Genomic DNA, 21,312 nt, shown 5'->3' on the forward strand with positions numbered 1-21,312 from the left:
AGGTAAATAGAATAGGATAGGAATGTGTAAGAGTTTAATTCAACCCAGCCTTTCCTTAAGTGTTACCCTCTTCCTTGACGACTCCAGGACCTCCCAACACTCCGGCGAATTACGAGTTAAGCCAGGACAGTGACGCAAGCTACGATAAGTCTACTAGAATTCTTGAAAATAACAAGATGGTGGCAGCATACTAAACAGGGTGACAGAGCGGGATATTTCCACGCCCTCTGTCACCTCGGCATAATAGAGGTGTAGCGGCGGCTTAAGAGAGGTACAGTGGCAGAAGCGGTGGAGGTACCTCCACCCCCCCCCCCTTCACGCCATAACAACAAACAACACAGAATGTGGAAAAATGTTGTTCATCTTGTCCATCCATATGCTGTGTTGCAAAATGTTAGCCTCAAGCTCTCAGGTTCCATTATGACATTTAATAAGGAATCAAAGGTTTCATGCAATATGTATGCAATAAATAAACATAAAACATATGATACAAAATTGCAAATACATATTTGGAAAATACAGGTACTCCAGACTGAACACATTGCAACTTGCATTTTAGCTTGTCACACAAATACTGGTGAAGGAATGGAGGACTGAACAGATATATTTCCTTTCTCATTTCAATTACTTCATCATTCATGTTGGTCCTACTAAATTACATGCTTATAAAGCTTTGAACATTGAAGAATCAATCAAATTATTATGATTCTCATGACATGCAGTGTGATGGGACACTGGGATATTTAAAGGTGCTATCAGTATCCAGACTGTAGAGCGTAAAATGCTAGAATTGATGAACTGGAACAGATCTGGAAGGATGGAATTATGGCCTAATTGAGGTACTATCCAAGAATTTTTCTGGGAGGACTGGGGAAAAACCATGAAATTCTCAGTCAGGATAGCTGATGTCTTGGACAAAATTTGAATGAAGTACATTCTAAATATGGATCTAAAGAACTGACACTAGACCAACCCACTCTGTGATAGGCAAATAAATATATTTTCAGGCATTAGTTACACATGGTAATGTTGTGATTACAGATGATAAGAAGAAGAAGCCTTGTGCAATGTGTAAGGTGCATGGCTGCTGCAAAACCTGCAAAGTGGAGTGCAAGCATCGACGTATAGTAGTGGTTCATCTTCCACTTTTCAACTACTATACTGACACTATGCACTAATGGAGAAATCAGTAATGCAAACCAGAAAGAAGACAATAAAATCATCATTACAGCATCCTGATATTGCATTGAAGTTAGAAGCATGGCACAGCCTTGAGACTACAAATGTTCAGGTCACGTTGGTCGGGTACTGACAAAGTTGGGTAACGGTTACTAATCCCATTAAAATAAATGACTGGAAAGGGGGGGGGGGAAATTTAATGATCATGATATGATGAGATTTCAAGATGTGATAATTTTAAAGAGATGAAAAGTAAAGACATGCATTCAGTGGAATGAAAAAATATAAACTGATGTTTATACACTTCCTGTGGACTCATGTCCTTTTCTTTACAAGCATGGTGAATGTGTTACATGCATGAAGTACACAGTAAAGGGGAGGAAAATAGATCAACTTCATAAGATTATATTCCTTCACAGCATCTACCTTTCCTTCTGGGGGTATTTATTTGCAACTATGTAATGACCAGCATCTTAATTCCTAACAAGACATGGAATATGATAGCTTTAAAGGATTTCTCCTATAACACTGAGTGACAGGAAAGAACTAGTTACTATAGGATTCTGACGATGGTCCAGTGATTGAGGCTAGCTCTTTCTAAGGGACCCAACTGAATAGGTGTTTTCCTTCACCTGAGGACAGAAACAGATCCAGTTTCCGAAACGTCGTGTTTTTATTTGTTATCTTAAAAACCAGGATGGATAAAGTCCAAAATCCCAACATATCAGGAAAGAACTATTTCTCATATGTACAAAACAGGTGGCTTTTATAGATGTCTCAATGCTAAGTTGAGAAATTACCTCAAAATCTGTCCATTACCCACCAATTTTGAATGAACTGAAAATAAAATTTGGGCTAATTTAGACAGTAAAAATGTTAAAGCAAAAATTGCATACTGAACTCTCCTAAAATGTAGCTACTGATGGTGTAAACTTGTATTTCATTTCTGAACATCCCTTACAAATATCAAGCAGCAATAAGAGAACATGGTGGGGCTCCACTTTCCCTGGTATTGCTCCTACATCACAGATATTTATTGATGAAAACATTCTCAGTGGTCATCACTAACAGTGCCGAAGTATGTAGGCAAAAGGTCAAAATATGCATCCCAAAAATCAATTTCTAATTATATTTTGCATCCCATGACTTTGTAGGCATTGAGAAACTCTTCAACAAGTGACTTGTATTTCTGACACTTGAAGTTTCTGATGAACTGTGTTGACACTATTGTAAATTCTCTCCAAGTTGTTCGTTCAACTCCACTTCAAATGTGCTGTCACCCATGATTTCTCTAATTTGTGGATCCACAAATTTTCCTTCTTTGAACATGGCCTTGTTCATCCTCAGACATTTCAGTTTCAAACTGAGAAACCCACTGCCATTTTGATCCTCAGCCTTAATAAGATTTTTATGGTAGGTGTAATATGCACTGGTGGAAAGAAAATATTTTCCTGGATAAATCGCAGGTTGACTGGTGATATTGTTTTGTCCTGGAACCAATGCTTGTTCAAAAAGCCACTGTATTTCCTTCAGGAAATACTTTCCTGTGCTTGGCTTTCTCATTCACAGAGGAAACAACAAATGTTCGTATAGCCTAGTGGCAAAGCAAGGGGAAGTGCGATCACTTTCAAGTCTTCGCAGATATGTTAAGGGTATTCATCCTACAATACGTTTCACAAGATGGTGCATTTTGTAATATGAATCTTTCAGGTGCTACTGGAACTGAAGTGTATTTATTTCAATTATTAAGCAACAAGGCTTTCAAACTCAGCTTTGAGGAATCAATAAATAGGAGACATTCATCTACGTCTTGTTGCTGATTATGGTTTTCGTGACAGTCCACATTATTACAACATAATAAACTGACTTTCTGAGGGGAGAAAAAATATTTCTGACCCTTCAGAACAAAGGTATCTCAGTGCCTTTCTCAAGGAGATTCCATCCTGTCAATCTAGGAGCCAAAAGCTCAAACTACTTTTTTTTTTTAACAAATTTAATTCATAGACAAATTTCTCAGATCTGCTCTACATATTAAGTGAGGTGCTGTTATGGAACAAAATGGTTCAAACAGCGAATCTGAATCATAATTATCTAAGTCAGTATATAACGTAGCGTTTTGTCATTATATTTCTCATCATTTTCATTTTCTATACCACGTTTCTGTTGAACTACTATCGGCAAATCTTCACTTATGACTGGTGGTAAATTTAAATATTGTACGATATGTTTAGGGGGGGAATGTGGTAGCGTGCAAATCTTCACTTATGACTGGTGGTAAATTTAAATATTGTACCATATGTTTAGGGGGGCACACAGTAGTGTAGTTGGTTCAGGCACTATGCTACAAGCTGGAAGGTCATGGGTTCAAGTCCCAATGAGGTCATTGGATTTTTTCAGTTGACCTAATTCTTCCAGCCTCTAACAGAAATCAGTACCAGGAATATACCTGGGGGTAAAGGACGGCTGTCGCATAAGGCTGACAACCTTACCGCCATCTTTGAGCCGATTGTCTAGAAAATGTGGGAACCTCAACATCTCACAACCATATGGGCCTCCACAGCCTGTTACAGGGATACCTTTACTTTACCATATGTTTAGACTTTAGAGTAATGCCTAATGTGTTTACTGAGCAGGAATAACAAGCTGTTAAATGGTTGTTCTGATCCCCTGTCTTGCAACCAAAATAAACATATGCTTTTCTACCTTAAATATTAGGAAGTAAACTCTGTAAACATAGTAGAAATTGTCTGGATGGCTGACCCACTTATACAGTATTCTAGCAAGAAACAATATCCTTTTGAACAACAGTTCACAGCAGTCCACATCTTGTGGTTGAATTATTTACAAAAATGTTTGTAGTATTGGCCAACAGCTTACCTTTTGTATTGACAATGGTTTTTTGTGCCATCACTGACAAAATGTTGTATATAAAGGAGTCACAGATATATCAAATGTATGTACCTATTAAGTACTAGATTTTTAAGGCAAAAATTCAGTTTGTAAAAATGACTAATAATTTTTGTATTACATTCTTATCAACATTGCACACTTTACCCACTTAGCTTCATCATGCTAATTCCAACTATCAACTGTGTTACACATGTATCTTTTGGTAATGCAAAACTGTAATAAATGTAAAGAATTTTGACTACTAGGCACTTGCACACATAAATATTTTCCATTATTCACATCTAACTAATTGTACTTCTTTTAAATTTTCTTAAAAAAATCTGATTTGGTCTTTGCTAGCAGTTCTTTTGGTATGCAGGAGGCAGTTTCCAGTTCCTGTATGATCAATGCACATGTATTACTGTGGGGCCAATATGAATGAAAGTGCCATTATATAAAGATATCAAATGTCAAATGTTTTTATAATTAAAACAATTGTTTGTACTGAGCTGAACCAATCTGGAGACAGGGCCAAGAAAGACAAACTTATGACTCACTCCAATAGCACTCCATTGGCTTATGCTCAGCTGTGACCATGGGCTGGTATATAGATGAGGCAGTCTCAATCTTATGTCACATGGTACCCTGATGATGGGGACAGAGATGGTCCTCTAAACGTCAGTAATTTTTAACTAAATGACATAGCTGAGAGGACAAGAAGATTTTTATCAACTCTGACTGCCCTGAAAGCTCCAGATGTTATAAATTTATATGTATTTTTAGATTTTAAAAAGATTTTGAGTAAATTAATTAATGGGGAAGCTTTACAGTTTAAAATGAGACCAAGTTTCAGACCCATACAGAACCACAGGCAAAATTATAGTTTTGTATATTCTAAGTTTTACATTTTTGTGGACTGCTATTATTCTGAATTTCTCAACCAAATAATTATTAAGAGCTGATCTTTAAGAATCTGACTGCATTGATTGTTATAAGTTGATGCTGAAGTTTCATTTCCAAAAATACTGGCATGTTTATGGCTCAATCTGCTGACCAGTGGTTTTTCATGTTGTTTTTCCTATCCTGACCCATCAAAACTAATAGTCCCAAAAACTTTTTTCACTTCTGCAACTGTTATATCTGGCCATTTCACAGCCTCTGCAGATTTCTATTTCTCAGAATTGTCTGTGACATAGTTTCAGTTCCTTCATCTTATCTGCAATTACATCAGTGCCTATATTGAAAACCATAATATCAGATATACTGTCTGTAGTGTCTGCCGCTCTATTCACCCCCATCTGTCCAATAAATAGATCATCTATTCATGCATGGTCTACTTTGTTCCATGTAGGGTCTAGGCAACCAGGAACAAGATCTACATTGTCATTCTTTCTTCCAAATTCAGACTTAACACTATCACTGACCCTTAATATTACTAGTACTTGGCTTATCTTTGTCAATAACTCCACCACAACTGCCTTCATGTTCGCCAACAGAAGTATAATTCACAACGCATCTGCATAAACATCATCATTTAAAATTTTACTGGACCTCATCTGTGATGCCATACTTGTGAACAGCTGAACAACAAATGTAATCATAAATGTGAGGTAATGACCAGGTGAAACAATATATGAACTTGTATTTAGTCTGAATGCTAATCAGAGAAAACCAGTATTCAAATCAGTGATGTATTTGAAGAGTTCTGTCTTCTGGAATATAACGCCATGTAGTTCATTGTAAACCAGCAAATGTTTTAGAGGAACATGTCACCTCTATCTTCAAGGTTGAAGTGTAAGCCAAGGAAGAAACCAGCATGAACGAGGCAGCAAGCAGAGCTCTGGTCCCCTCAGCTGCTGGTATCTTGCTTCCTCCTTGGCTTACCTTTCAACCACGAAGATGGACACAATGTGTTCCTCCATAATGTCAGTTGGCTTTCAACGAAATATATGACGTTATATCCCTAAGACAGAACTCTTCTTAACCAGTGCTGTGAGAACCTCAAATCCCACAATGATGTATTTGTCAGCTGGTAATCCCTAGCAGGGATGGAGCTAACCTTGAAGTGTTACAGTACAGCAAAATGCATTACACTATGAGGGGCGTTCAAGTTCTAAGGTCTACGATTTTTTTCTCAGGACTGGGAGCAGATAGACACATGCAGTTTAGTCTAAAATACGTGTGCACTCTTTGTGAATGTGTGACAGAGATGGCAGCACTGTACGGCACACAGAACTCTAGTGGTGGCGGCAAGGGTGAGGAGTGTTTTTGATACTTAAAATGGCGACATTTTCGTTACAAGAACAGTGAGTAATCATTCGTTTTCTCCACTTGCATGGTGCGACACCCATTGAAATTCATCGCCAGTTGAGTGAGATGTGTGGTGATGGTGTCATGAATGTGAAAAATGTGGGTTCGTGGGTGCGACAGTTCAAAGAAGGCCGAACGTCGTGTGACAATGAACCAAAACAATCTTGGCCTCGCACCAGCCGGTCTGACAACATGGTCGAGCGAGTTGAGAAAGTTGTTTTGGAGGATCGCCAATTGAGTGTGGAAAACATTGCCTCCAAAGTTGGCATTTCCATGGGATCTGTGCACAAAATCCTGCATGAAGACCTGTGAATGAGGAAAGTGTCCTCCAGGTTGGTGCCACAAATGCTGGCGGACGACCACAAGGCTGCGCGCATGGCAATTTGCCAGGCGATGTTGACACGTGATGAAGGCATGAATGGGACTTTCTTTTCATCAACTGTGACAATGGATGAGACATGGATGCTGTTTTTTAATCCTGAAATGAAGCGCCAGTCAGCTCAATGGAAGCACACAGACTCACCGCCACCAAAAAAATTTTGGGCAAGCGCCAGCGCTGAAAAAATGATGGTGGCCATGTTTTGGGTAGCGATGGCATAATCCTAACTCATTGCGTTCCAAAGGCCACTACGGTGACAGGTGCATCCTACCAAGATGTTTCGAAGAACAAGCTCTTTCCAGCACTGCGAGAAAAACGGCCAGAAAAGGCTGCACGTGTGCTCTTTCACCAGGATAATGCACCAGCGCGTCGGGCGTACGCGACGCAGCAGTTTCTTCGTGAAAACAGCCTTGAAGTGGTTTCTCATGCTCCCTACTCACCTGACCTGGCTCCTTGCGATTTTTGGCTTTTCCCAACGATGAAAGACACTCCGTGGTCGCACATTCACCAGTCGTGCCGCTATTGCATCAGCAATTTTCCAGTGGTCAAAACAGACTCCTGCAGAAGCGTTCGCAGAGGCCATGGAATCATGGCATCGACGTTGTGAAAAATGTATATGGCTGCAGGGAGATTACGTTGAAAAGTAACAGAAGTTTCAAATTTTTTGTATGATTATTGTGAGAAAAAAATCGGAGACCTTAGAACTTGAATGCACAATGTACATGTATGCACAAAAAGGGATTTCTCCCATCAAGGAGTACTTCATGATTGATAAAGGATTATGGCTATCAGCTTGACCCACACATAACATATTAAACACAACTGCCATTTGGTCAAACATTCTTTCATTCACTTTCTTCAAAGATGTTGCTAGAGGTGGACATTCTGCAAAAGCAAATGCCTTCTTTGCCTGTAATACATTTCAAAGCTGAAACGACTTGTCATATTGTTTAAAGGTTTCGAGTTTGAAAGGGGCCATGAAGCCCCTTAACAGCGTTCAATTTCTTTTTTCAGTGTATCAAGAAACAAAGCACAAGTCTCACATCTGCAATATTGGTGCTGTGGTCAAATTTAAGCCACTTACTCTCATTCCAACATTCTTCCACCTGTTTGGGCTTTGCATTCCTTGCTTAGCTGATTGACTGCATGTATTTGTGCTTTCTTCTGATGCCATGTCTACCAATTTAACTGCCAGTGACAGAAGATCAGGTTCTGAGTCTCTCTTTTCCATTGGAATGTCAGTTCAGACTCCTTCATACATTTTAACCTCTCACTTGCTGCTGCATGTTTCACAGACAGCTAAATAATAACTCTCACAAAATTCTTCAACTCAAACACATCCAAAGCAATACACAATATATGTATTAAGAAAGTTGTTTGCAACATGAGATACAGAATACATGAAATATCTCAAGCTTCTAAATATCAGTTTAAAATAACTAGATATGCTAATCACAATGCTGCATACTCTCTTGCCCACACTGATGCAATTTGTCACTGAGATATATGCATTCTGCAGACAGCAGACCTCTCTGCTCACTAACAGAGTAAGCAGTAGTGAAGGGGAATAAAATATTCATGTGAATTTATTCGTCACTTATGCAACAAAACTGAAACTACATGACGTGAATTTAAAAATGTCACATTTGCACAAAAACAAAAACCTCAGAATCATAGAAAGAAAATTCTAGGCATCATGGCAACCTGATGACTGGGACTTGTGCAAACCTATTCATACATAATCTGTACATATGTTTATAACCCATCATCAACAGCACAGTTATCTTATAAGACTACCTTCTTTCCTGAAGAAAAGGAAGCTACAAAGAAAATAAATCAATGAAATAAGAGGGACATCCAGCTTCCAAGACAGGTCCACAGACATGTAGCAGGCTTACTTCATGGAAATCATGTACTTACCCTCAGCAGCCACGTGAGGACAGAATCCCGATATGGAACGAAACTTTTCTTCTTGCCATTTCCATTATCCGCCAAGGCAGCAATTACCTTTCCAAGAGTCAGCAAGGAACGATTGATACTGACACCTTCCTGCGCACAAAACACAAAACAAAATATCAGTGTTGGCTGTGACAGCATCTTTCACTTCGCCTAAATATTTTAAATTCAAAATTGCAGACAGAAATTTTCAGCATGGTGTGCAGCTGAGCGCTTGTCCTTTATATTTGGTCACAGTATAGAGCTTGATGGAAACAGATCCAGTTTCTGAATGTTGCATTTTAAAGAAACTAAAAGGATGGAAAATGTCCAAAATAAGAGTAATAGTTATTGTTACACAGGAATGTCAGTAATCTTTAAACTTAACTTAAGCATGCACTTACTTTATGCATCACAACTTTTGGTTAAAAAGTATATAAATAATGTGAGTATATACAGTGGAAAATTCACACTCCTTAAATTCACCCACTGCTTTTGGAGATTATGTTCACCATAAATCTCATGATAGTGCTTAGTTCAAAATGATGCCCTTGAAGCACAAAAATGGAGAATAAGAAAATGAAAGGAGGAGACTTTCATTGCCTTTGTATAAATTACAGTGGGCTCCATGTTCCATCTAAAATATAATTTGAAGAAGTCTTAAGCCTAGTTAGCTTCAGAAATGTACTTACTCTCAGTCTGTCTCCAGTGGTGCAAGAGTGTGACAATCGTTCACTTCCAGCCAAATCCACCAAGTTAATTTTGCTACAGAGACAGTGTTTATGGCATTCACCTCCCTCCACAGTCTCCTCCTATTTCCCAAAAAGGAAAAAAAAAATGAGTAAACAGTTCTGGAGGCTAATGTGTATCATATGACTGCTGTAAAACGCTCAATTGTCTTAATAAAAAAGCGCCCAAATATGGAATATACACTTTCCAAATGCACTTTTTTTTTTCAATTTTATGTTCCTTTTCATGTTCATTTATTGCACATGCAAATCTATTGCTAGCACAACTGCTATTGACAAAAGCTATTTAACAACAGAACACTGCAGGAAGGCACAAATTATTTCTCATTTTAGTTTTTTTTTTTTAATTTGCTTAGTGGGGGTGGGGAGTCCAACTGGGTCCCTTTAGCACAGAGGCCACTGATTGGCCTATTGTACCTGCCCCGTGTGATTATGATGATGAAGAATTTGGCGGAATGAAGACTGGCAGGAGAAACTGAAGTACTCGGAGAAACCCATCCCAGCGCCACTTTGTCCACCACAAATCCCACTTGACCAGCCCCGGGATTGAACCCGGGCCACCACGGTGGGAGGCCAGCGACTAACCGCTTGAGATATGGCACGGCCTTCTCATTTTAGTTTGTTAACCCTCTGACCATTATGCCTATGATATCCCAGGCTAGCACAGAGCACAATGAATTGATTCACGTAACTAATGAAAACTACATGATTGGAGACAAGTTGTACATACTCTGCCACCTTTTGATACATATTTTGAAGTTTATTCCAGTTCTGATGGATCATCAGCAATGAGATATTCAGCAATCCAAGATTAAATACACATAATTACATCTGCCTAATCATTTGTATTTTATATTCCCAATACTAATTTCACTGAAATATAACGACACAGATATCACGTATTTCACCACTGTGTTCCTCTTTTATGCAATAAGGCCATAAAAATACTATATAAATTTAGAAATGCTAAATGACATTGTGAGAAGAACTTGCTACAGTAACAGCCCAAAATAATGTCAAAATTTTTAAGTGTTACACATCCCATCCACATCTGAATTTCCTCAAGAAGTACTATTGTACTACAACGGAACACCCAATTTTATTTTTCACTGGTCTTTTTGCAGCAGTAAATAGAAAATGTCAAGATCATGAAACATCACCTGTGTTTGTGCCAGAATAATGCTAAATATGGAATGAGAACGAGAACTCTTCTCATTCATGCCAGTGGCTGCAGTCGCTCTTTGACTGTTCCCAACTGTTAACCAACCCTGAAACAGATTTCTTCATTAACATATCAGAAAGACTGCTCACCATTTTAAATATTAGCAGAACAACAATCAGAAAAAATTTGCATGGTAGAATAATTACCATTTAATTTCCTGTTTTAATCATCAATCTAGGTGTAATCCCCCCATGAGAAGCATCTTATGTTAAAAATTGTCTGATCACAAAACAAACTTTTCTGCCTGGTATGGTGTGTACATACTCCTCAACTGTGATAAAGTCAAAACGTGAGAAACATAAATCCTGGAAGATCCAAGGCTCAGCATCAGTTACCATTTTCTCAAACAATTCTGGAAAAAGGTCTAAGCAAATTTAATTTCTCCTCCTTGTTTGACATAGTGCCAGTAACACTTTATATAACCACTAAACAAACAAAATCATAGACTGATTGGTAAAGAATTTCTGTATCATGTAGACATGTGTCAGCTCACCAATATTCCTAGTTACTGCAAAAATACTGACCCTTGACAGAGTGACTATAGATGGGTTTTAGAATGATAACCTGATTTATTTCACACTTTGATACAGTGCATGACTACACTTCATAGTTCACTGTTCACACACACACACACACACACGTGTCCACAGTAACATGGATACTCGTGTCGCTTGGTAGCAGCTTTCAATGGCAGATGTTCCCTTTCCTGTGGGTTCCTGAACTGTCCCTGTGCCTCAGCTACCAGCTTCTAACAGCAAGAGTTCACAATGACTGAACCCCAGCAGTTCTCTAACTGACTGCAACTGCTAATTGGTCCTGGTTATAACATCGTAGCATGGATCACACAGGAAATGTCTCTTCCATTATTGCTGTGTTCTCTGGTTGATGTGGAAACATGCTTGTTTGCGGAGCGGAATGACTGCTGTATAGTTCCTTGTTTCACAATCATTGTCTAGCAATGGGTCTACATGCCACAATACATTAGTCTGGTTATCTGTCTGCATTGAACATATTCTGACCAAAGAGGAACTGAATGATACCATATGACTGAAAGCCACAAAGAATTATGCTACTTGCCTTTCCATCTTGTCTCAGAAATGGAAGCCTACACTACTAACATAAACTTACAGGCTCAATGTACGCAACTGTATGCCTCTATAGAATAAAATAAGGATCTGGTACTGAAAATGGCTTTTGTGCTTCTCCCTTAAGCAATGCTGGTTACTTTGAGTATCAACATGAACGGTCAAAATAATCACTACTGCAGCACAAAAAATCACCATGCAGTTCACAAAGCCAAGTTAATGGCAGTGTTATGTGCCTATAAACACTTTCAAAATCTGAGACCTGCTTAGAAGCAGATGGCTCTTCTGTAAAATATGGTAATATGTGCTGCATGTGAAAGGCAGGCAGCAGTACTTGAGAAAAATCGTTATCACTGTGTAAGAATTTGTCTGTTCACTCTATGGCATTCAGACCATGAATAAACTGCATGCTGAAATAATTCAGCTGCTGCAGAAACAGAGAAACGTACAAGAATCTAGTTGGAAAACGAATCCATAGAATAATAATTCCATCATGCCTGCTCCCTTTTGTTTCATTATATCAAAAAACCAAAAAAATCCAGGAAATATATACTGGACACAAACTCTTTTTTCATTTTTCTCAGCAACATTTATTCAAAACATTCTTCACTCTAATCAGTACTTAATGAGCTGTACTTGACATGTGTCAAATCTCCCTTACATCAGATTTCATGAAAACCTGTTCAGTGGTCCTCGAGTTGTTACATGCATACAGACTGACATTACAAAGTTAACATGTGCATGTTTGCAACCCAACCTAGACTTGTGCAGATACAGAACAAAGAGGGGAGACTGGAACCTGGCCAGAAATTTATTCAATGAATCTAAAATTATATGGGCTTTAGGCACCTTTAACCAATTTAAATAAGAAAAAGAACAGATGAGTATATTTACACTTCTGCAGCAAGTGATGGACAGTTTGGTCCCATGCCTGTGCTGTGTATCTAGAGCTTATCTGGCATATGGATACATTTCTATGGCTTTGAGGCAGGCGAAAGTGATGTTTATATCAAAGACTGGGGAATCTGACTGTACTATGGCCAAATTTCGTCATCCTATCAGCCCACCATCTTTTCTCTCGAAGACAATGGAGAAGTTAGTGGATAAGCATGTTAGGGAGTGTACTGAAAGGGTATCCTCTGCATGGAAACCAATATATCTATCAAACTGGAATACAGATTGAAACTGTAGTTCATAATGTGATGATGCACACTGAAACTGCTACTGAACACAAGGTTATGGCCTTAGGGCTTTCCTTGACATGGAGCTTTTGACAGTATTTCTTGATGTAATACAACAGGATGTTGAAAGGCAAGGCACTGAGTGGATCCACTCCATGCTGGAAAGGAGAAACATGTAAACTATATGTAAGCTCTGCTTGTCACCTGCTTTCATGCTGGTTTCTTGGTCAGGTTATTCTTCGACTCTGAAGATGGAGATGTTTCTCTGAAATGTCGGTTAACTTCCAACTGACTATATGCAGTTATATCCCAGAAGTTATTCTCTTCATAATAACTGCACTGTCACATGGTGATTATTATACCAGGACACTGCAATTGTATTTAACAGAAAATCCCCTCAGACTGTCAGAGGTGCTACAAACAGCTCTGTTCATAGTACAGCAGTGGTATAAGACATTTTGTTTATCTACCCTACTAAGATGGTAATAATGCCCCTTAGCAGGAAGAGAGACTTGAACGGACATAAGGAATCAACAAAACAATACAACTGCTTACTGTGTTCAAGTCCTTGTATTAAATGAAGACAAGGGTTGACTTAGAAGAAGCAGCTGGATAAGGTAAGGAACAAGGCCTAAAGAGCCTTTTGCAGCTGTAGGGACACATTTGCGAAGACCTGGGGACTGAGTCCAGAGAGGTTGCACTGGTCAGACATGATGATTGTGAGACCCATAATTACATATTCAGCCACCATGTGGCAGCCTAGGGTCAAATTAAAACCAGGAGAGCTATACCCAGCAAACTGAAAGGGCTTGCCTGTTTGGGCATTACTGAGGACAGCTCTTACAAATCACAAAACAGACCACTAAAATGACTTTCCACCTGCTTGATTTGTCAATCCTGAATAGCTGGATTCTGCTGAAATTTTGCGACTGTAAAATATCTCATAGAAATTTTGGACCTGCCTTGATCAGAAATGTAACTGAAGATAGTAGGGCATCTCATCCTCATGCCACCCCATAAGGAAGTGTGACAAAGTGAACACTTGGCGAAACAGGGGGAAAAAATTGTGATTTTTATTGAGTTATGCATGGACCAAAGAAAATTGAACAAAATGTCGGTGTTGGAAACATAATATAGGTCTGTGTAGTGAGCACCATCCCAAACTCTACCAACACAAGGTTTCATTTCTGAGAGATCATGGCTATACATTGCAGAAAACCTTAATACTATCATAAGTGATATAAGTAATCACCTATGTTATTTCATTTTACTGACTTCTTGTAACCTAGCATGTCTTCATGAACACCATGACTGTGGTGCGTGAAGTATATGAACAAGACTGTAAAAGTTATAGAGGAAAGTCACATGTTATCTGGTTCTGTGAGAAACAAAGATCACTTCTCCCAAGAGCATAATAAAACAACAGGCATATATCATCTCTTTTTCTGTAACAAAGAACATCTGTCTCTGAGAGAACAATAAAATCACCACACAATCTACACTTTCGCAATGCATTACAGCTTTCTATAGCTTAAGTAACCCCTCAAATGAGGTTAATTTTGTCCATGGTTTATGCTAACCATCTTACAGTGTATACACTTTTTCACCTAATTCTTCACTTCCACACTACATGTTTCAGCACTAACGTGCCATCCTCAGGTGTCTTTATGCACGTTAAACTATTGTACTGCATGCCATGATGTCTTCATTCTAAAATGACTAAATGACACATATCCAGCAGTACAACGCATGCAGTAACAGGAGCAAAACACAACACAGATCACGATACACAAATGTATGTAGGAAGAATGCTCACATAAAAGAGGATCAGCGTAATTCGCACGTTTGAGTGCGACGTAGGGTAAATCCTGAAAAGTTTTATTATTTAGAATTCATCGACATATATGACGAATACAGATTTTAGCCATTTTAGAATGAAGACATCATGGCATGCAGTACAATAGTTTAACGTGCATAAAGACACCTGAGGATGGCACATTAGTGCTGAAACATGTAGTGTGGAAGTGAAGAATAAGGTGAAAAAGTGTATACACTGTAAGACGGTTAGCATAAACCATGGACATGAATCAGTGTAACAGGACGCCAAAATATAACATTTTTAATAGAGGTTAATTTTCCTTAACAAAAATATGACACTCTTGAATTTTCATACATACATTCTTAAGTACAGCAGGCAATTACAATTTCTTCTCCTCTAAATATATACAGTCAACACTCAGAATCTCAGCGTGCAAATGCATATTTCTTTCTTGCAACCAGAAAGTATGCTCGTTTGGATATATGTATGAATTACTTCCTTTCTTAAATTTTGGACATGGTTTGATGGTGCATATAAATGTATATTTTGCCTCTTTTATGAATAAGCATCATATTTTCGAAGATCTCTATTTATACTGCATATTTCCTTTTAAAAATATTTATCATATCAGTTTTTTAATTTTATGTTCAAATTTTCAATCATGGTTGTGTGTATACAATTTTTTTTTCTTTTCCTTATTAGAATATGTTGCATATTTGACTCAACATTTCGTCATGATTCATGTTTCTGATGCAATAGCCAGGACGGGACTTCCCCGATCCCTCTACTCGTAACTTGCCTCATCCGCGTACCATCAAAGTGGCCGCGAAGAAATTTGTTGGAAGCATTAACATGTAGCCGCTATCAATGTAATACTGTAACATGTCTGGAATCCAGAAGTCACTTCTATGGAAACGCTACAACAGACCGTTGCATAGGAAACAACAATCGCTCTATTGTAGTTCTAACAGGAGTCTCCATGGTCATAACAAAGGGTTCGTTGCATAGCAGCGACCGAGGTTATATAGCGGGGTTGAATGCATTGGCACAGTCAGTCTTTATCCAGCCTTCGAAGAAGAGTGTCTTGGAACAACCGCCACACTAGTCCAGTACCGCCGAGATATTGTAAGCAGTAATTGTAACACTGCAAGTGGAAATGGTTGTAAAGTGTGTGTAAGGTGAGCGAACGGAATAAATTCGCTATACCAAACAACGGCGTGAAGTTATTTGTAGCGTGACACACAAAACATGCCACACTGGTGTCAGAAGTGGGATTTGAACTTACACATGTGACCAACAAGGTTTGAACACAAAACACGCTACAATACTATTCAACCGATAAGGGACTTCAGTTATTTATTTCCTAAGTCTCCATGAGGTTCACTACATCTCTTCATTTGAAGCTGGGGGCCATTCACATTAGTGATGACTAGTCTGTAGTTAACACTTTGCGGACTGGTGGCATATTTTTATGCCCAGCGCTTTTAAATGTGGGGGACCGGTGGCACATTATTATGACTTTAGGACAAATTATTTTGAAACACACTATACCTTGCTCTGGGCCACACAACTGCAATGAATACTGCGTAATAAATCTTCGAATGTATGCTAGGTATTCAGTAACTTGACCTGGCTGGCTAGGGTCCCTACTCCAAAAGAAAATAAACTTTGCCCCTTCCAGCTGTTTATGTACCAGGCAGGAAGTTAGTAGAGGGGAATATGTTTCAAGGTCAAAAGTGGTTGAAGGCAAGCATGGAGCTATCTGACTGCCTTGTGGAGGAGTAGTGGTTAGTGACTCAGACAGTGTAAGTGACAGATGTCAACAAAGAATTGTGGCCACAGATAATAAAAACTGCCTTGTGGCTTATAAATTGGGCCATTTTCAATTCATTTTTGGTTTACAAAAATCTAAACCCTGATTCTAAATTGAAATACAAAGCATTTATGATGAATGTGGCAAAGGCCAGGGCTACAGTCTAGATGGTGGCGGCAGAACCAGGGTCACACAAAGACTTAGCCCTTCAACTCCCACCCCATGAAGTCCTCATATGGACCCCCCCCGGGGCGACTCTCAAGTGATATGCCTAAAAATACCCTCGTGGAAATTGTGAAGAGTGAACATTCCAAGGGGAAGAATCCTTCTAGGCAATGCCGTGTTTGCACAGTTCACAAAAAAAGGGCTATGACTGTCTACATTTGAAAACGTATAATGCCACTTCACAAAGGGGAATGTTTCCAAAAATATTACACTCTCAAGCACTTCTAGGAGAATTGGTAAGTGTTCTCCAAAAATTTTAGTTCATAAAATTAATTAGATTTTATATTAATTTTTAAAGTGAACAGTGCACAAGTTAGGGTAGTAGGTATAAAAATTCCGGTCCCCAGGGGGATTTAAATATTTAATAATATTTAATAATTTAAATAATTTTCCGGTCTGCAAAGTGTTAAGTTTGTTTAGCTTTCTGTAGTAATGCCAAAAGTGAAAGTAAGTCAGAAAACTAAATTACAGCTGTATCAGCGGAAGTTCGAAGGAGAGATGATGACTACGGATAATGAAATTCTTTATTGCCGAGCGTGTAAGAAAACAGTTGGTTGTGAAAAACGCTTTCAAGTACTTCAGCATTTGAACTCTAATATACACAAAGAGAATATTAAAATTAAATCGACGAAAAGTGCTCCTGTTCAAAAATTGCTTAGTGAATTTTCTAATAATAGTTTTTCACATTTTTCCTTTGATTTATGCGAAGCCTTTTTAGCGGCAGATATTCCGCTGTGGAAACTAACCAATCCTACTCTGAGAAACTTCACAGATAAGTATACACAGTGCAAAGTGCCGGACGAATCTACTGTGCGCAAAAATTACGTGAAGCAATGTTATGATCTTACAACTGAAAGCTTTAGAGATAAGATTCAAGATAATTTTGTGTGGGTATCAATTGACGAAACACAAGATTGGGAGGGACGCTTTATTGCAAATTGTATAGTTGGATCCCATAATAACAATCTACCACATATCTTCTTGCGGTAGAGGAATTTGAAACCACAAATAGCTACATAATTTCCAAATTTTTTATCAATTCCACGAATTTACTATGGCCAAATGGCATTCAGTATGTATTGCTCTTTGAGACTGATGACGCAAGTTATATGATGAAAGCCTGCACTGCTTGTAAAGTTATATTTCCAAATGTGACACATTTGACTTGCCTTGCCCATGGGTTGCACCATGTTGCAGAAACAATTCATGCAAATTTTCCGTTTCTTGAAAAGTTGGTGTCTTCTGTGAAGAAGGTATTTGTTAAAGCGCCATACAGAAAGGAAGCCTTTAAAGCAGTAGCACCGAGCGTTCCACTTCAGCCAGAACCAATTTTAACATGCTAGGGCACGCTGCTGTGTGCAGCAAAACAGTTAGAAATGTCGTGAATACATTTCATCCCAAAGTGCAGCATCAATTCAAATTGCCCAAGATGTACTAAAAAACACAGAACTAGAAACTAATCTTTCCTATATATCTGCTCACTTCTCTCATCTTCCATCCACCATTTCCTCACTGGAGGCAAGCAATGGCAATACTACTTTGTATCAGTTGTTAAGGGTGTTCAAAACCACTGTTTCCAAATTGAATTTGGTTCCTGGAAGAGTTTGTGAAGTAGTAAAGGAAAAAGTACACAGCATTCTTTAAAAAATCCAGGATATGAACAAATTTGTGAAACTGAAGAAATTTTAGCCGGTAAACGTACTGAACTGCCAAGTAAAAAATCACTAACAGTGGAGCAAATAGTGGCTTTTGTACATGCGCCCCTAAGTTCCTGTGCGGTGAAAAGAAGTTTTTCCCGCTATAAGGACATCTTACGAGACAATAGGAGGTGATTGACTGTGGAAAACCTAAAACATTTAGTAACTGTGAACTGCAACAGAAGAGAAGTTGAAAGTTCAGAGAGCTAAATGTGAGTACCATTGGTTTTTTAAATTGTAATGAAATATGTTGGTTTTGTTGCCTAATTTGTATTTAAGTATAGCTTTTTATTGCACGTAAATCATTCAGTGATTACATAAAATGAACTTAAATATTGATTTGTTGGTCTTAAAATAATGTAAAATCAAATTTAATACTTGGTATAAAATTTTATGTGCATATTTTGGAAGTTTTTCATGCATAAATGCATATATATTTAAGGTATCATTAGGGCATAAAAATCTGGTCCCTAGTGATAAGACTTGTTCTGTGCTCAGCTGTTTAAATGCAGGCACAGCAAGGAAAACACATTTCATTTCATCTAATAAAGGTTAAGGGGTTCTTCTGGTCTCCATGTCAGTATTCATACATATAAGTAATTCATTCTCAATACTTAAATATTGAAAAGTCTATTCAGCAAATTCAATTTATAGTCAAACATATGGTATATGTTTCCCTAAACATATTTTTGGAAGAAACCTGGAGATGAAGAAAGCAGTCTTCTGGGATTTGGCACCGTGTATATGTGCCAAATCCCAGAAGACTGCTTTCTTCATAGTCACCGCCATGAAAGCCTCAAATCTTACAAACCTGGAGATCTTCATAAGATGTGACACCATGAACAGAAAGATCCACAACATATGGGCCAAACACAGGGTGTTCTCGCACTTTGAGCGGAGTACGTTTTCCACCATCACTAGATCCTCCTAGAAGATCATGAATCTTCTCATTGTATATCTCAAAATAACTGATCTCAACATTAGCAGTGTTGGATGTACACTTTGTTGCACCAACATTCGAGTCTCCTAGGGAAGCAACACGCTCAAACAGCTCATAACAAAAGCGAGGAATGATGCCAGCTTCCTTACCAATGGTATTTCCAATCTCAATATCCATTCCCATCATACTGCAGAAAAATAAAAATAAAAATATAAGCTACAAAGCATACAAGAATATACCATCTACACAACAACACTCTGTATTTTAAAACAAAGAAGACACTACTGTATCAACATTTGTTTTATTAAGACTTTTATGGACACAACATGTTTTGGCTCCTATATCAGGCGTATAGTGTTCGGCTTTTAAGCTGCTGAACTGCATCCAAAAACTCATTAATCCCAAGTGTTATACACCACTGTCAGAATAATTAAAAAATTATATTCTCTATATGATTGGCAGAAAGCAATGCATACATACATATTTAGTACATGTTTTAATGTGCATGGCAGAGCTGACAATAACATGTTTAGCCAGTGATGTCCTTGAAGTGAAGGAACACAACAAAGAAATAATATCAAAATTTAATATTCCTTGATTTATGACTTTTCCAACTAGATACTCTCTGTTCAAATTTTCCTTTAGATAGACTGTCATTCCATTCTGTATTTCAGTCTACATCTTAAATGACTATATGTGGGGAAGTCATAAAATTTTAATTATCATCCAGAAGAAACAGACACACAGGTGCAAAAAATTGTATATGAGTTAGTCCTCCTCTACATGTGCGCCCTGCAAGGCCACACATTTTCCCCGATGATGCATTAGCTGCTGGAACCTTGATCACAGAAGGTCTCATTTTGACTGTTCAGGAAGACTTTCACTGCAGAAACAACATCATTATCGTCTTGGAATCGCTTACCATGAAGTGGCTTCTTTAGCCGTGGAAAGAGGAAGAAGTCACTCGGTGCCAGGTCTGGTGAATATGGTGGATGGGGGAGAATTTCATATACCAAACTGGCACCAAGTGTCATCGTAGCATGAGCCAGTGCACTGTCGTGAAGAAGTCACACACCTTTTCCCAGCATTGCGCATCACTTTTCTCAGAAGGTTCTGGTAGCATTCACCAGTGATGGTGATGCCATTTTGTGCGTAGTTGGTCATGATGACACCCCGCAGATCCCAGAACACATTCAACATCATCTTTCCTGATGATAGCTGGGATTTGGCCTTCTTTGGTGGCAGTGAGTCTACATGTTTCCACTGTTTGCTCATTTCCTTTGTTTCAGGGTCATAATGATAGACCCAACATTCATCCATCGTGATCAGGCAGTTGAAAAATTCCACCTTTTTATCTTGACACAAATGCAAAAGTTTCTTTGCCACATCCATCCGTTGCTGTTTTTGAACTGGTGTCAACAATCGTGGCACCCAACACACAGTGAACTTTGTCATGTGTAACTCATCATTGATGATGCTGAAAACCAACCCATGGCTAATGCGGACCTCATGAACAATACCTTCAATGGTTATGCGCGTATCAGATAGGATCAAAGCTTCCACCTGTACCACAATTCCCAGTTCCTCAGTGAGAGATTGTCTTCCACTTTGGGGTTCATCTTCGAGGTTTGTCTGTCCACAATGAAAGGGCCTCTTCCACCTCACCACTATCATATGATGGGACACCTTCCTGTTACACAGCGGTCATCTGGTCATGGATTTCCCTGGCAGACTTCCCTTGCAAATGCAAGAACCATATCACAGCGCGAGCCTCCACTTTCTCAACTGATGTTGCCATTTTGCTTCTGCTCCTTCCAGTGGTTCCCTCTGACCACTTGGTGCAGCAAGCTCAAGAAATGGGCTATCTCCTATATAGAGCGATATTTTGG

At 38.6% G+C, this 21,312-nt stretch overlaps 1 protein-coding gene and 1 long non-coding RNA gene across 3 annotated transcripts in view; one reads left to right on the plus strand and one right to left on the minus strand.

Annotated features, from left to right (window-relative positions):
- Positions 1–1,572, plus strand: part of LOC111866392 — a 4,524-nt gene extending 2,952 nt beyond the window's left edge. Inside the window, exon 2 of the long non-coding RNA XR_002843133.2 lies at positions 1,042–1,572. This is a non-coding gene — a long non-coding RNA (uncharacterized LOC111866392). The remainder of the gene's footprint in view (positions 1–1,041) is intronic.
- The window catches only part of LOC111866388 (kinesin-like protein KIF14), a 105,443-nt gene that overhangs the window by 72,321 nt on the left and 11,810 nt on the right, over positions 1–21,312 (minus strand). For both annotated transcript variants that reach the window (XM_033752230.1, XM_023855288.2), the window contains exons 3-6: positions 19,295–19,610; positions 10,602–10,709; positions 9,385–9,504; positions 8,678–8,806 (exon numbers count right to left, since the gene is read on the minus strand). In XM_033752230.1, coding sequence (XP_033608121.1) covers positions 8,678–8,806; positions 9,385–9,504; positions 10,602–10,709; positions 19,295–19,610 — 673 coding nt within the window. The remainder of the gene's footprint in view (positions 1–8,677; positions 8,807–9,384; positions 9,505–10,601; positions 10,710–19,294; positions 19,611–21,312) is intronic.

This window comes from Cryptotermes secundus, unplaced genomic scaffold, assembly GCF_002891405.2.
Source record: "Cryptotermes secundus unplaced genomic scaffold, Csec_1.0 scaffold41, whole genome shotgun sequence".
Lineage (NCBI taxonomy): Eukaryota > Metazoa > Arthropoda > Insecta > Blattodea > Kalotermitidae > Cryptotermes > Cryptotermes secundus.